This window comes from Ambystoma mexicanum, chromosome 12 (genome assembly GCF_040938575.1).
Source record: "Ambystoma mexicanum isolate Mex_15411 chromosome 12, UKY_AmexF1_1, whole genome shotgun sequence".
NCBI classification, from domain to species: Eukaryota; Metazoa; Chordata; class Amphibia; order Caudata; family Ambystomatidae; genus Ambystoma; species Ambystoma mexicanum.
In genome coordinates this window covers 386641677-386657255 of record NC_090936.1, presented here as the reverse complement: position 1 = coordinate 386657255, position 15579 = coordinate 386641677, and the positions used below count along the sequence as shown (strand labels likewise).

At 43.0% G+C, this 15579-nt stretch overlaps 1 protein-coding gene across 1 annotated transcript in view; it reads right to left on the bottom strand.

The window, feature by feature from the left end:
- MRPS35 (mitochondrial ribosomal protein S35) overlaps positions 1 to 15579 on the bottom strand; it is a 300787-nt gene that overhangs the window by 205747 nt on the left and 79461 nt on the right. The window contains exon 4 of the mRNA XM_069628518.1: positions 3172 to 3232. Coding sequence (XP_069484619.1) covers positions 3172 to 3232 — 61 coding nt within the window. The remainder of the gene's footprint in view (positions 1 to 3171; positions 3233 to 15579) is intronic.

Here is a 15579-nt window from a genome sequence, read left to right as displayed (position 1 = left end):
CTCCTGTCATCACTACAGGTGAAGAACAACAACCATTGCAGACTATGCTGCACCCAAAACCAATAAGGCACGCAGGCTGGCGCCTTCCCTATAGCCCTGAAGAAAGTGGTCTATCTACAATACTCCACTGAAACCGGTCAGCTTCAGAACAATCTAATCTAGTGAAAACAAATAACGTCACAGTTTAAGATTGCTCCCTTTCTTTATATCTCTTCCGAAAAGACAGATACAGTATAAAAATTAAAACAGAGCGACCTGACGACGAGTAGGAATCTCTAGTGTTGAAGTGGGGTTGTCCTTAACTGTATAAAACAGACAACCTACCATACCAACTGCAAGTAGCTCACACAGCAGCGAGTCCTCTAAACAAGTGCATGCATGAATTCTTCAGCAAACACCGCTCGAGAGGACAAACCATTTTTCACTCTTTGTTTTTGTTTTAGATAACGCTTTTGAAAAACGTTTTCCTTTTTATCACTTGAATTTTAAACTGTCTCTGCTAAACAAAGAAACCCCAATAGAAAACTTTGAATTTCTTCATTTGAATAGCAGACGACACATGCCCAGTTTCTCCAACTAAGCATGTGCTTTTTAGCACTACACTGTTCACCAAGGCAAGATTGAGAGAATGACAACACGTTGGCACTTTTCAACTTGTATAACTAATTAACCGGTGTGGTTTCTTCAGTGTGATAAAAAATGTTTTTTTTAAAAAAAAGACAGTCAATGGAAGCCTGGCCCTTCAGCTACATATAGATCTGAAATCTGGGCCTATTCATCGGGTGTCGCAGTGACGCTCAGGCCATGGGGTAACCCTTAGACCGGAATATACCAAGCTACACTGAAAGGTTGGTTATAGGCTTGGATGCTTTTATCAAAATCCATTGGCTGGCTTGGGCGAAGAAAATATTGGATGGAATGGGCTTTGAAATCCCACAGGATTCACAAACTACAATAAACAGCAGCGTTTTGGAGTAAAGTGCTATATAAACATAATAAATACAAATACAAATAGCGATTCCTTTAGGGAAGTAAGCAAGAGATGTTGGGGTGTGAGAAGGGTGGTAATGTTGGATATACTGAACACATTCCCCATACTGTACTAGTGTTTGAAACATATGGGTTTGTGGGGTACGAGAACTCAGGTATACAAAAAGGAGGCCAGGAAGCTATACATATCTGCTAAGTGGGGCACAGTGCATTGGGAGGGACGCTGAATTAGATCAGCCGTCCAGAACGTGATGCACGTTTTACACCTAAGCCCTGATTATCACAGATGGAGACCGAAATTGATTCAGGTCAAAAATATTAAAATGCATGTAACGAGGCTGTGGCATACTGCAAATCCTCTAAAGATGAAAGCATGAGGAAGCCGTGGCCTGTTATCGGACTACAGCCTGGCCCAAAAGAAAAGGGGCTCTTCATCACTTGAATTCCAGATCTTCAGAAAACCAAGATAAGGAAAGCTGCACAAAGATGATCTGGGGGTTGTTTTCTGTAATTTGTATTGCTTATGTCTTAGTATGGTTATCTACTAGGTTATGGATTGTGGTCTACTCATTACATTTTAGTGTAATAGATTTTGCTACATGTTAAGGACATTTTTCCTTTTTGGAACTTTCCCTCTATTGATTTAATTGGAACCCACAATAGATCTGTCCATGTTTTGGCATCCTGGCTGCTTTTGGCGCGATCAAGATAGTTTTAGCCTCACTCACCTGCCTTGTGGGCACTGGTTAGTCAGTAAGGTTGCCAGTGACATGAGCGTTTTTATGCCATTTTACTCTTATAGTGTTTTTATTTTATAAGACAAATCACCTCCAGCAGTGTGTTACAGGAACACAGTGCCCATTTTATCCATGTTTGCCTTCTAACATTTGTGTTACCTTTTTGATGTGCAGAGGATAGGCAGATGGAAGTGGGCCGTTTTTTATATTTTTTTCCGGTGCACTACCGTGCGCAACATCCTTTTTCCCTCTATGATGCCATTTTCAATACTATATGCTCAAAAGGGTTGCTGCTCAGGGTATAAATCCTGTCCTTTCCCAGTCTAGCTTTTTGGTCTTCTTGTTGCCTTCTGAGGCTGGAAACACTCAACACCACAAAAAGTGCACTGGCCGTGTAGCCATTGGCGTGATAATTCCGCTCACTGAGAGTAAGAAATGCTGTGTTGTGGAGAATTGAGGAGGGTGAGTGGCTTTGTATGCCTGGCTAGTAGCTTGCAACTTGAAATGTTTACTCCTGCCCCATATAAGGTAAAGCACTTTCGTTGGATACAGCTGTGTATTCACAGCAGTGCTTTATGTGACTTGAACTGGTTGAAATTGGGATCGTTTGGTCCCAATCCACATTTCACACAGGTGTTGACTGTTCCTGGGGAGATTTGAAGCAGCAGGCTGTGCATGACGGTTTAAATTACCCGTTGAAATGGTCCAGATCCTTGCAATTGGTGGGTTTGGTCAACCCACAGCCCAGATTATAGACGATAGGAGGGTCAGGATCCATTCTGGAGGCTGCACACTGGAATCAAAGTTTCAAAAGAAAGAAGATACAGCGGAGAAGGGGAAAACAAGTCTGCCTCTGGACCTTCTTCAGTGACCAGAGAAGACCTTTGTCGCTGCCTTCTTCCTCCAGACTGGTAGGCCTAACCATTCGTGTCCTGCCCTGCGGTCCTGCCATCAGTGGACTCTGAAGTGTCCCTGGAGCTGACCATCAAAGGCGCATCACCGGTTGTGATGAAGGAAGACGTGATGAAGAAATAAGTACAGTAACTGAGAATTACTGAGAAAAGGGATAGATTAAGAAGGAATGCAATGAAGGAGGAAGACTGGATTCTCAACAGCATTTTCTTTTCACTGTAGTAATGGTTTCACCACAAGGTGCTGCTTATATGGGCCAAAGTCAAAAGCAGTAAGCTAGAATGCAGGCATACAAGAAAGAAGAGGGAGACTGAATTACAATGCATCCTCCTCATTAGTCCAAAAGCCCTTATAAAAAAGGAATATTTTGGTAAAGTTGACTTTGCCAAATCTGAAGCAAAACGCAAGGCAGAACTAAAGGCACATCTAAAAGCAGGAATTGCCTCACTATGTGCACTGTACAAATCACTCGTTCATCAAAGCAGTTGCCAGTCAATTCTAACAACAAAACAGTCATATCATCAAAACTCACCTTTTAGAGCTTGGCAGTGCTTTTTAATTGCAACAGGAGTCAAATGCAAAAAGTTAGGGACCTGAAAAGATAGGATATGCAAAATATTCTAACGTTAGTCATCACTGACGCAGGCAACAGGATTCAGAGATGTTGTCTTATGGCAAACACCTTTCATTATATACAGTTAGGACATTAAACCTCTTCGTAGGACACTACCAAGTAACCCATGTGTAATGATTATTAAAGCAATTTAGCTGTTTAGGGTGTACATTCACTAAAAGTAGCATCATGAGATGGATCAACTCAATACCAGGTTAATCATTCAGAAAAGTCTCAGCATATCCCTTAACAAGGCTCCCTCACAACCAGCTTGTTTAAATCACCCTTACACAGTGCTTGAAGTCAACAGAAATTGCATTTCAGTGCAGCAACAGTTGCAGCAAACAGGCCCACAGATTTGAATCCCATGGGAAATATGCAATTTTATGTTGGAGTGTGTATGGAACTTCATTTTCCGAATCAAATGGATTCTCTCAATAAAAATTGCAGATAAAGTGCCTCTGATTTTGACTTCTGTGCTATCGCTGTGTGCGCATGTGTGTACCTTTGGCTTTCAATACCTTTGAAAGCAGGGATTATTCAACCCAACAGTTCTGCATAACTAGCCAACTGGCAACATTTTAGTTTTGAGGGATCAAAACCTAACATCAGAAAGGTTTATTTAACATCCCCGTGCAGCATGCATCCATGCGTGCATCCAGAGTGCATCCATTGCAGCAGACCCCACAGTAACATTATTCTAAATGACAAAAATCCAGAATTTTAAGCACATTTCAAGTACCTTGTAAATTGCAAAAGATGAATGCCCAATGGCATGCCTAGTTTGCACTCTCAGTGTGGGTGTAATGCCATTGATGAGTGGGTGGAGTGCCAATGAACAAAATGTATATGAGAGCAATACATATGTGAGAACTCTCAATACTTATAGGCATTCAAAGACCACAAAAATAAGGGCATTAACATGGGTGAAGGATTCCTTTTAAAGCGTGTATGGTTAGATAGATGGTCAAAAAGTGAAAACATTTTAGGCATAGTACATTTGACACGGATAAGCACATTTTAGATGCTTGCCCACCGGAGTTAAGACAGCATTAGTCTTATTCTAAGAAGTTAGATACGAAGATCCCAAGAGGGATAAAAGGGGCCACTCAGAAAAATTAGGAGGCCCAGAAGGTAAACGTGCCAGATAAAAATCCTTCAAAACAGGCCCACAAACAAAGGGGATAAGCTACAAAGGAGGCTGGTGTTAATTTATTTAGAGAGAGGTATACAATCTAATACAATAATAGATATTGTAATCATATACAAAAACTCATTTTCTCAACATACTAAAACACATAAAAAATACACATTATTTGATGTTCACAAAAAATCTTGATCACAAAACACATTGCTGCCTCAAACAGGTCTAATGTTGTTATCAAGATGGAAGTGAGGTTAGTAAGGAACGTGAGGGATATAGTTATAACAGTGTATTGGCCCTCTTAATTGTTTTCCTTTATTCTGATCTTGTATGTAACACTTAGTAGTGTTTCTGCATCCAACACAAATAAACACGTGCTCGAATAAATCTCATTCACGTGATCTATTGGACCAGTCTTCAGGACACTTCTTAGTGGCACAACTTGATAAAAAAGTGCTGTATGGCATATATTCATCTAGCAAAACTATAAAAAACCAAAACAGAGTATTGGTTATTAAAAACGAATGGTACCATTCTATTATGTCTCTTTTGCATGGTTGATTTGTATAACTAACCTTGAATTTCTTTACAGGCGTGAGAGGAATCATATCTTTAGGGTATCGTTGCAGTAACCCGATGAGTGACACTTTGTGCGTGCTACAGGGGAGACAGTGCAATATTTCTGTTTACTTTTTACACTAATACTTTCTACTACAGAGTTTATTCAGTGGATTGTCTTCTTGGTATTAAATTCAAGTTAGACCACAGTATTAATGATTATTAAGTTTCCTAGTACTCCAAAGTTTTCATTCTTACGTGAATTTTACATACATTTTACAGCGTTGAAGTAAATGCATTACCATCAATGCGGCGAGTAGATTCTTGCTCACCTTTCAATGCCATGAAACAGATCTCTGTCATTTTCCCTGATTAGGTCGTTTTACATACTGAAGAGATTTCTAAACTGGAATGACAAACAGAAAAGACTCTGTCATGTTCATCCCTCAAAATTAGCCCCAACAATATCAGGACATCGGCAGTTTCTATCTACTGTGAAAATTGCACATGAACTTTAATTTAAGAAAAGTTCTCAATGATTCTTAGTTCGTTTGCGATGTGGCGTAGTAACTGACTTCACAGAGTTCAAATTGAACAGTATTTCTTCCGTGCACGCCGGCATTACGTTAGATTCCTGCGAGTTCTACGATTCCTTAAGGGTAAAAAAAAAAACGAACGACATGCTTCGGGTGAATGACCTCATACGGTTCCACTTATTTGTATGTGCTTATGGATGAAAATAAATTGGCACTTAGTTGGAACCTGTTCTGTATCTGACCGCCATAAATTCACACGGGAGCAGTCGCGCAATTGCATACCGCATGTTTTATAGTTTCCCCTGGATTGTTTTAACGTTTGCTATTCACACCAATGTGTGTCAGCGTGGGTGCCATGTTGGATAATATCGGCTCTGCTTATTCGACCGAAAAGCGGCAGCACAAGGAATAATTACTTCCCTATGTATTCACGATGGAATGTAAATAGGAATGCTGGCTTATTACATTAGAGTTTAAGATCTCTAACTTGAATTTTCTCTTTCTTTTATCTCTGCCCGATGTTATTCATTGCAGACAAATCAACCGCATGTTGCTTGGAAATACATGTCGAGCACACTTAAATCTGAATATTCAATAATGGTCTGGAGCTTTTTTCTGGCAACCACGTACACTCCAGTGGAGAATATTCTATTTATTTTCCATCTAATGTCATTTGTTAGTTATTTGTCATAGAGCTAACTCAGTTAGCAAAACACTCCTCTGTATATTAAGGATGATGGAATGGATCCCGCTTTATCTTATGTGGCGATTGATTTTCTTCCACTTACCATCTTATCACATCCAGCAGGGGCCAAAAGATTATTAGCACTTGTATCATAAGTGCATTTTCATTGATGGTTGGTCCTCATAGCAACTATCGAGGGAGTCTAACTTGCATTGACAATAATGTTGCAAATTTAATATCTAAACCTTGCATTCAAAACTGTGTTGCTCTGCAGATTAAAAGGCAGCTAGTGAATGAAAAAACTCCATTGGATTGCAATATTTAACCCCTCTTTGACAAGATCAAATATTCACTTTTGTTCTAGGGAAAGGACCATGGTTATCCCAACAAGGTCAGGGGGTTGTGAAGCCAAATAGGACCCATATTACCCAACATTTGCACCAGTGCTAAGAATTGAGCAATTACATGTAGCACCAGTTTCCCCTTTTAGGTAATACAGAATGGAGCCAGTAATGTTTGTCCCAATCCATACTATTTAAAAAACATTTACATTAGGGAAAAAACAAATGAGATTCTTTTTGCACTATCTATCCTGCTTAAAATAAAATATATGTGAGGAATATACTCATTTTTGGGTTATGCAACACACATAGAAGAAAAGAAAAGGCTTCATTTTTGCCTTAGTGAAAAAGAAAATATGTCATAGTATGGACTAGGGAAAAACGTGTCTGCTCCATTCCTATTATACTAGCAGAAAAAATGGTGCTAAATGTACATACATTTTTCACACAAGGCCAAAATCTGGATGACCTGGACCCAGGAGTCTGTTCGTAATAAACCCCCAGAATAATGTGACCCCAGTATGTCTGCTGACTATTTTGTAATCTTGACCGAATTTTAGTTAGTGAGGTGTATCTCAGCCTCACTCTCGGGTACTGGTTACTCCCCAAGGCTACAAGGGCAGGGGATACAGTCACTCACTGATGCTTCTAGTGTAGCACTGCTACTGCTCTTAAGAATAGTAGTGCAGGAAGAACACTGTTGCCAGTTTATTTTTACTTTAATAGCATTTTCTCGTAATCCGTTTAGTACAGACAGATGGGTGACAGGGGTACCTTATTTTTACACTTGGCATGTGCACCTTTATTTTTCACATAGAGTAGCCACTTGACCGGTATATTGGTCAAAATGACTAACTCGTTTAAATACAGTTTTTATGGCTCAATATCTTTTGTGGTCGTCCTGGAAAGGGTAGGAAAGTGACATTTGGTTTTAGCCTTTTTGTGCACTAGCCAAAAACTGGAAGGAGACGGTGTGCCTGACATGGCAGGGACCCCTAGGCACCCTAATAAGGCAAAGGTCATCCCCAGCTCAGGTTTCTGTACAGGAGGGATCTTGAGACACTCAAGATGCTACCCACCGCAACTTGGACAAAGCACAAGATGTTAAGATGGGTTTCTAGAATCTATAGTCTGGTGGACAGATTTTAGGAGCCCACCCCAGTTATAGTGAAAAAAAGGAGAGTTTAGCCAAAATAAAGATAGCAATAGAGAAGATTCAAGGTTTATTCTCATGAGAGTTTGAGTGGGGCCAGGGGCCCTAAAATGAGTCCACACAGTATGGCACACAATTTACTTTGAACAGTCATGTATAAAAATCCAGTTATATATTATATACCTTCTGAACACACTGGGAAATTAATCTAACAGGTAGTACTGTTGCACAAAACTCTGATACAAATATATACATTCACCTAGATTGAAATATGCATCAAATAAAAAATAAAATAAGCAAAGCTGATAAGTATTTCAGATGCAGTCAATAATGGAACCAGATCACAAGATAACGACTGAACTTAGAAGTCCAAACGCTAAGATGAATGGGTCCTTGTGCCCAAAGGTCACAGGAGCCACAATGTTTCTCACCAGAATGGTGTCTCTGCAGGTAGGTTTCAATAGGCGTGTGCTGGTGATAGTTTACAAGGTCTTCCACTATTTTACTTAAGGGGAGCAAATGTTTTCTTGTATTCCAGACCAAAGGTGGACCAGGGGCAGAATACGTGACTCAGGTTCGACGACCAAAAGGTGAGTAGAAGGGTTTAAAGAGGGAAAGGGACTTGTTCCCAATGTTATCCTATAGAGCATAGGGGAGAGCAGATGCACTGTGTTTAATTGCACCCCCACCCTCCCGGGCCCTGACTGAGATTTTCCCAGATTACTTCATGGATCGTCTGGTGGCTCAATCTTTCTCCACTGGTTTCAGTGAGAGGTTCCCCGGGTGTTATGGGTTTGAGAATTCTTCTGGTCGGGTGCAGCTGCCAGATGCAATTTCGATGAAGAAATACAAGACACACCAATGCAGACCTCCTCAGGACGCTTCACATGTTGGAGAAAAGTAAGTTCCCGTGAAGGTCTCTGCACACAGTCGATGACAGGCGTTATTCCAGTCACAGAAGTTACTCCAGGACAGGATCCCTTGATGCTGAGATGCTAATATTTGCAGAGAAGGCCACTTGTGCCAAAAGCTGGCGATCACTGAAAGTTCCAGGCTTGATTGCGGAACGGTAAGGCTTCTGGCGAAGTAAGCTACAAGAGAGCTGGTCAGTCCATGGGCAGTGCAGGGACATTTCCGAAGGCTCAGAAGGGCAGGATTCCCCAAGAAGGTGTTGAGACTAGTTGGTCCCACTAGTCCAAGGGCTAAAGCACTGTTCAGGGTCTTTGGAGATCAGGTTGTCAAACAGGGCTTCACCGGGACAGACACAGGAAAGGATGCTGGGCCACTTCAGGAGTCGTCTTCGGGTCATCAACCGGGTGTTCTTTGGATTCTTGGCTCCAATGATGATCTGTAGAAAGGGCTGCAGGGGTCCTTCTTATCCAAAGTCTGAGCTGGAAGCAAGTCAAAGCCCACCAATGGTAAGGATCTGCACCATTCAAACAGCCAGTGGTTGCTCAATCAGGGACAATTACTGGTTTTACATTTGTCCCACACCGACTTTCTGGCACCATGGGCGTGAAGCCGATATAGACAGTCCAGCAGCTTACCTGGGCAAGTGCATGACCTTAGAAAGGATTTCCTGACTTGGCAAGGCAGGAAGAAGTCCACAACAATATGGCCAAAGAAGCGAACAAAAATCTCAAGGTACCGCCATCTAGGGCACTAGCAACCGATAACCATACGACGTGGTAAACGAGAATGTGCACACTAAAGATATTGCAAACATTGTAATATCTGCTGCTACCAGCTTGTATTTAGGCACTGTGAGAAACCTGAGGGCGTCCTTACATCTACTCCCCTTGGATCCCCTGCTCAGGTGGCCAGGGAAAAGCCATTGCTTAAGGATCCTGACCCTGGGGTGGAGAAGCGAGGGAGGATCACATGGGTGGAGGGCCCTTGGGGATTGGGGAGAGGACATCCCGGGGGGAAACAGTACCCCCCCTTTCCCATCGCATAATGAACCCATAATCCCAGAAGCCTTTGTGGGATGTTGTTACCACTTTTCCTTTGGTTAGGGTAACAGCAGGAAGAATTATGAATCCCGGAGCCATAGAAGTAGGGTGAGAAGGAGGAGGGTGCCAGCATGAGAGACATGGTATGCCCCTTTCCCCATTGATGACCAACCTAACTCTCCCCCGACCTTTATGGGCTACTGTAAGACCTCTCTCTCTATTTCCTGACATGTAACATTTGAAAGTACTAGGACGAGGAAGAGCAGACAGAGTAATGAACACTACGCCTTCATTGTACTACTCTGGTACTGAGACGAGGAAGGTGCCTGCAGAGTATGGCGAGAGTCAGGCATGTCCCCTTAATCATAGTCTGGCCATCCTAACCAAGCATACACACGAGCAACCTTTTAAGTGATTGCAAGTGTATAAAACGAGAGCCAGAGAACAGTATTAGGAGAAATAGGGAGGCCTGAGGGGGAGGGTTTCATGTGTTAATATCCCCGCAAAAATATCGGCATACAGAAATATCGCCATATTTTTGCGGCAATATTAAGCCATGGAACCTGCCGGGGACACCCCATATAATTGTTTTAATGGAGCGGGGATCCCCCCTCAAGCCCCGGTCCCAATAACCCCATAAATTATCCCCACTAATAATATCACCTATGGCCTTACCCCACGACCATATATATGGTGATATTATTGGTGGGGATAATATTACCCGATACCGTGGGTGAGAGACCAGCAGGGGATCCTTTCAAGAGGAGGCAGCCGTGGTGGGGCCTGTAGACGAGCAAGGATGCCTGCCAGCAGCCCAGAGAGGGAACCTCCGTATCGTGGAACTTTGCAGGAGAAAGAAGAACGCTGTCCGTGTCCACACAGAGGCAGCAGAGCTACCAGTGTGTGTGAAGCTGTCCCAGGTGTGTCCTGGCCTGCCGACCTGCGAAGAGGAAAGAAGCAGCAGGAGTCGCAAACCACGCTGAGGACCGTTGAGTGTCGGAGAGAGGCACTCGACCATCGGCAGTTCCTAGCGGGCTTCGAGTAGGTAGTGAATGCATATTAATTACCGAATTGAACGGGAATGTGAAATTGAGCATAATTAATAAATATTGAATACCGAACTGAATAGAAACTGGAAATTAAACATATTAAGTGCATATTAACTGCCGAATTGCAGGAAAACTTGAAATCAAGCATAACAAATGTACATTGAATACCAAACTGAACGGAATGTTGAGAATAAGCAAATTGAATATCTGTTGAATGCCGAACTGAATGAAACCTTGAAATTCAGCTTGTTGGACATGGAATTGAGTAAAACATTTATGAGAAAGCAAAAGAGAGCCAAAGAGAAAGTGCCCATATGAAAACATACAGGAAAGAGCGCAAGTGTGAAAGAGTGCCATGGAAAGGTGGGACATGAGCAAGACCATCACAAAGTTAACTTTATGAGTAAATGCAGTGCAGCAACGCCAAAGATTGGCAGAGAGGTGTGTGACCTGTGATGGCAGAGCCAAGAGGCTAACCAGGAGAAGCCAGAGAAGTGTAATTAATGCACATACGACATGAGGCCAACAAAGGGAAACCAAGAGAACGTGACTCTATACACAGGGACAAATCTGGAAGAACCTCTGCAGGCTGAGGAGCCTAGGGATCCTGGCTGCGCGACTCTGAGGGGTGGACCATGTGGTCTGACAACTGTGCCTAGACCAGTGAGCCTGGAACTGCAAGAACCAAACACATTGTGCAATAAATCAAGAAAATGCACAGCAAGTGAACTGGTGAGGCAATCCAGGAAGAGGGTCAGGCTGACCTTGCGTTGTGTTAAACCTATTGAGAGACTGAAACAAATACAAGTGGCTGAGCTAAAGTCTGGGGGAAAGGGCACCCTGAGACTTGAGGAACAGCAAGTATTATCCTGAGAACAAAGCCTAGGATCCTTTTCTTTTGAACTGTGGTGCTTGGAACTTGGGCAAGGGAACCCCGAGGATCGTGTGGAAATGTGTTACCTTGAATGAGAAAGGTAATTCTGACACTTTTGTAGAACATTTGTGTACTTGTGGAAGGGGAGCTGAAGAGAAAGCTCAGAGCTGGAAGAAGCCCAGAGATTTGTGTTAATCACAATTTCTTGGATTATTGACATCTCTACGCACTCTTTAGCTTGAGTTGTGAGGGCAAACATAGGTTTTGGACACAGACAAACTTTTAAGTTGAACTCTTTCACTCAGACTTTCCTTAGCTTCGTTCAGGTAGGGAACTCCCACCTTAGCATAGGGAAAGTTGTGCCTTCTACCATCCTGATATTTAAGTTTAATAAATATCTACTGTTTGAAATGTAAGTCTGTTGTCTGTGTCTTGCTTCATGTTGCCTTCACAGTACATATAAAAATAACCAAAAATCCCAATTGTAAAAAGCTTGGGTGAGCCTAAAGTCTCCCCAATGCACTGCGCGGTGCTGTGTGCAATGTTAAAGAGTACAAGAATTCAAAAGGTAAAGAAAGTTCCCAGTACTGATAGTCTGATGGATTGATCGGTTTCCCCATAATACATCTCCATAATAATAAGCAAAAGGGAAGTGAAGCTGAAGGCTTTACTTCCCTTAAAAATTAATAACAGGGTAAAAATAGTGCAAAAAGAATGGTGTTCCATAAGAAATGAAGGCAAATATTGTAAAGCAGGTATCTCGAGGCAGCAGGTAAGTTGAACTCTTTATCACGTTTCATCAATTAAAGATTATTATTATTATGGAATTTATTAAGCGCAGGCCTAGCTTTGAGAGGCAACACAGTGCTTTACAGATGTATACAAAACAGTACAGATGCATAACAGAGCACTTTTCAGAGGTAACAGAGCAGATATACAGCGGGGGTGGGATACAGAGGGGCACAGAAGCAGGGTACAGCTGAATTGCGGTTGTAAGTAAAAGCAGAAGAAGAGGAACAACCGGTTGGAGGGGAGTTGAGGGGCAGGCATAGCTAGTCGGGTGGCGTGAGTGGCGATGTGACGGCCTACGTGTTGAGGCAGAGAGATTCGTTGAAGAGGTGGGTCTTGAGCTCTTTTCTGAATTGTAGGAGCGTGGGGGCGAGTCTGGTGATGACGGGGAGGAGGTTCCATAGTTTTAGGGCGTAGGCAGAGAAGGCTTGTTTTCTTGTCCTTTCCTTTTTGCAGTGACAGATTTCAAGTCTGCATGTGTCCTGGCTTCTAGTGGTGCACTGTCCGCTGGAGATGCTGAGTTTCTCCGGGAGGTAGCTGGATGACTGTCTTATAGATGATAAAGCAAGACTTGAATGTGATTTGTGCGCACAGTGGGAGCCAGTGAAGGTCGATGAGGGCCGGAGTGATGTGCTCCTATCTGCCTAGACCCTTGAGGCGTGCGGCCACGTGTACAACACTTCTCAGGGGCACAAGGGAGGACGACGGGAGGCCTCTAAAGAGTACATTGCCCTCATCCAGGTGGGATAGGACCAGTGCTTGAACATTGGATCAAAAGCTGTCCGGAGGAAGGGCTTCGCTTTTCGCAGGAGGGAGAGCCGATAACAAGCTTTCTAAGTTCTCTTAGCTATGTCTGTCTTGAAGGTAGTAATCAGGATAAGATCATTAGAAGCTGGAATGGAGCCACTGGCTCCCGGCTACATAGCTCCAACTGTCTGGGCTGGAATGCACACTATGCATCAACATTCCAGACACTCGCTGAACATTCCCACTATTTATTTATTTATTTATTGTTCGCTTGTTAGGCGCTCATACAGCAAGTAAATTCAGTTTCAAAGCGCCCACAGGGCAACAGGGAGGGGGACAAAGGGATGAGACACATTAAAATCATAAAAGTATAAATACAGTGGGAGGGGGGTGAACAAACCTACTATGCCTTGTGAGTATTCAGAACGTGCAAGTGCAGAAAGAAGGGGGCAGTGGGGGTAGGTGCTAGGGTGCTTGTGGGTGTGCAACAGATGAAGTGCAAGCCACCAGGATGGAGGGTGTGCCGAGGCAAGTGCTGAGGATAGACAGAAGCTGGGGGAGATTCAGTGTGGGAGGTCAGGGCCCAGAGGATGCATATCAAAGCAACTAAAATTAGCAGAGGACTGAAGGGGGGGGGGGAGGAGGAGGCAGTAAATAGCAGAGTTTCAAGGAGCTTCCAGAATTTAAGAAATTCCTGCTCAAGCCGAAGAGGGACCAGGAGGCTGTTCCAAAGAATGGAGACAGCTGAGGAATGCGATCGACCTCCTGCCCTCTCTTTAGCAAAGCACTTTACACACAAATAGTTGGAACGCAGAGGTCTAGAGGGGGAATATTTAGTAAGAGAGTTGCAGATATTGTGGTCCCCAGACAGCCTTGTGGACGATACAGAGGTATTTGAATTTGATCTGTGATGCAACCAGGAGACAGTGAAGACTTTTTAGGACAGAAGAGAAGCAGTCCTTGGGCTTGAGGCAAAGGATAAGTCTTGCTGCCCTATTATGGATTAGCTGGAGGTTTCATAAATTGGAAGAAGGTAGATTCGGGAGAAGACTATTGCAGTCGTCAAGCCTAGAGAGAACCACGGCTCGGGTAACATTGAGCTTCTGGGGGAAAGTGAGAAAAGGGAGAATTCCTTTGAGATGGGAGAGTTGAAAGTGGGACTTCTTGGCAATGTCCTGCGTGTTAGAGAGGAAGAAGAGAGGAGTCTAAAATGACTCCCAAGGTTGCTGGTTCCAGAAGAAGGAGCCGGGGGAGAGCCCATAGAGGATGGCCAGAGTGAGGGGGAAAAAAAGAGGGAGCAGGGGTCCCAATGGGAATGATCTCAGTCTTGCTGGCATGGAGGCAGAGATTGTTGTTCGTACACCAGCACTGGATGGCAGATAGGCAGTCGGGGATGATGTAGATGCAAGAGGGTCAGAAGCAAGTTTGAAAAAGAGTAGTGTCATCTGCGTAGCACTGGAAGTTGGCAGAAAAGGAGGAAATGAGGAGTGCTAGCTGAGCAAGGTAAGGGTTGAAGAGCCAGGGAGAGAGGTTTGAGCCCTGGGGGACACCACAGGTGGAGAAGGAAGTTGGTGAGGAGAAGGTGCCAAAAATGACTTGGGACGAACTGTTAGTTAGGAAGGAAGTAAGCCAGTCCAGTGTCCACTCCGAATACCAGAGTAGAGAAAAAGTAGAGGCGGGGATGGTGTTGGGAGGAGTGCAATTTAGAAGGAAGAGGAACAGCAGTAGAGAGTTGGCATTAGGATGTTGGGGAAGATTATTTTTGCTGCTTTCCTCTCATCCTTTCTTTATACTTTGTTTTGAACCTTGACCTGACTTTTTTTAAGGTAAGTAAAGCCTTCTTCTTTACTTCTCTTGCTCGTTTGCCCATTCTTATGGGGACAATGACTTACATCTATGAGTACTGAGAGACTGTCTCTCTTTGTGAACACTTACTTGCCGCTGTCTGATATCCTAGTATTTCTGTAAATACTCTCTTTGTGAATGTTGTGTATTGTTACAGTTGCACACATAACCTTACAGTGAAGTGCAGTTAGGATACTCATATCTTATGTAATGGTGTTTTGGTTACTTTTATTATGTGCCTAAATCATGCTAGAGGCAATCGTGATTACTAATTCTACTTGTGCACTTCTGCATTTACTGCAAATTGCTACAAAATGGTGTTAATACTACTACTATTACTGCTATTTCTGCTAATAGTGTTGCTACTAGTAGTGGTAGTAGTACTACTGGTAGAAATACTATTTTTAATAAAAGTACTACAACTGGGAGCAGAAGTAATATTACCCCCACTTGTAGTAGTGATACTAGTAGCATACTATCAAATAACGCCAGCCACACATCACAAGGCAATCACAAGCTGGTAGTTACTGGTAAAGGACAGGCTATTATGTTCAGCTAATCTGTTATGCTATATTGTCGGCATAGAGATTATTGCCACTTTACAAGAGGTAGAGTTGTAAAAGAAACAGATTTTAGTCAAGGATTAGGGAGAAA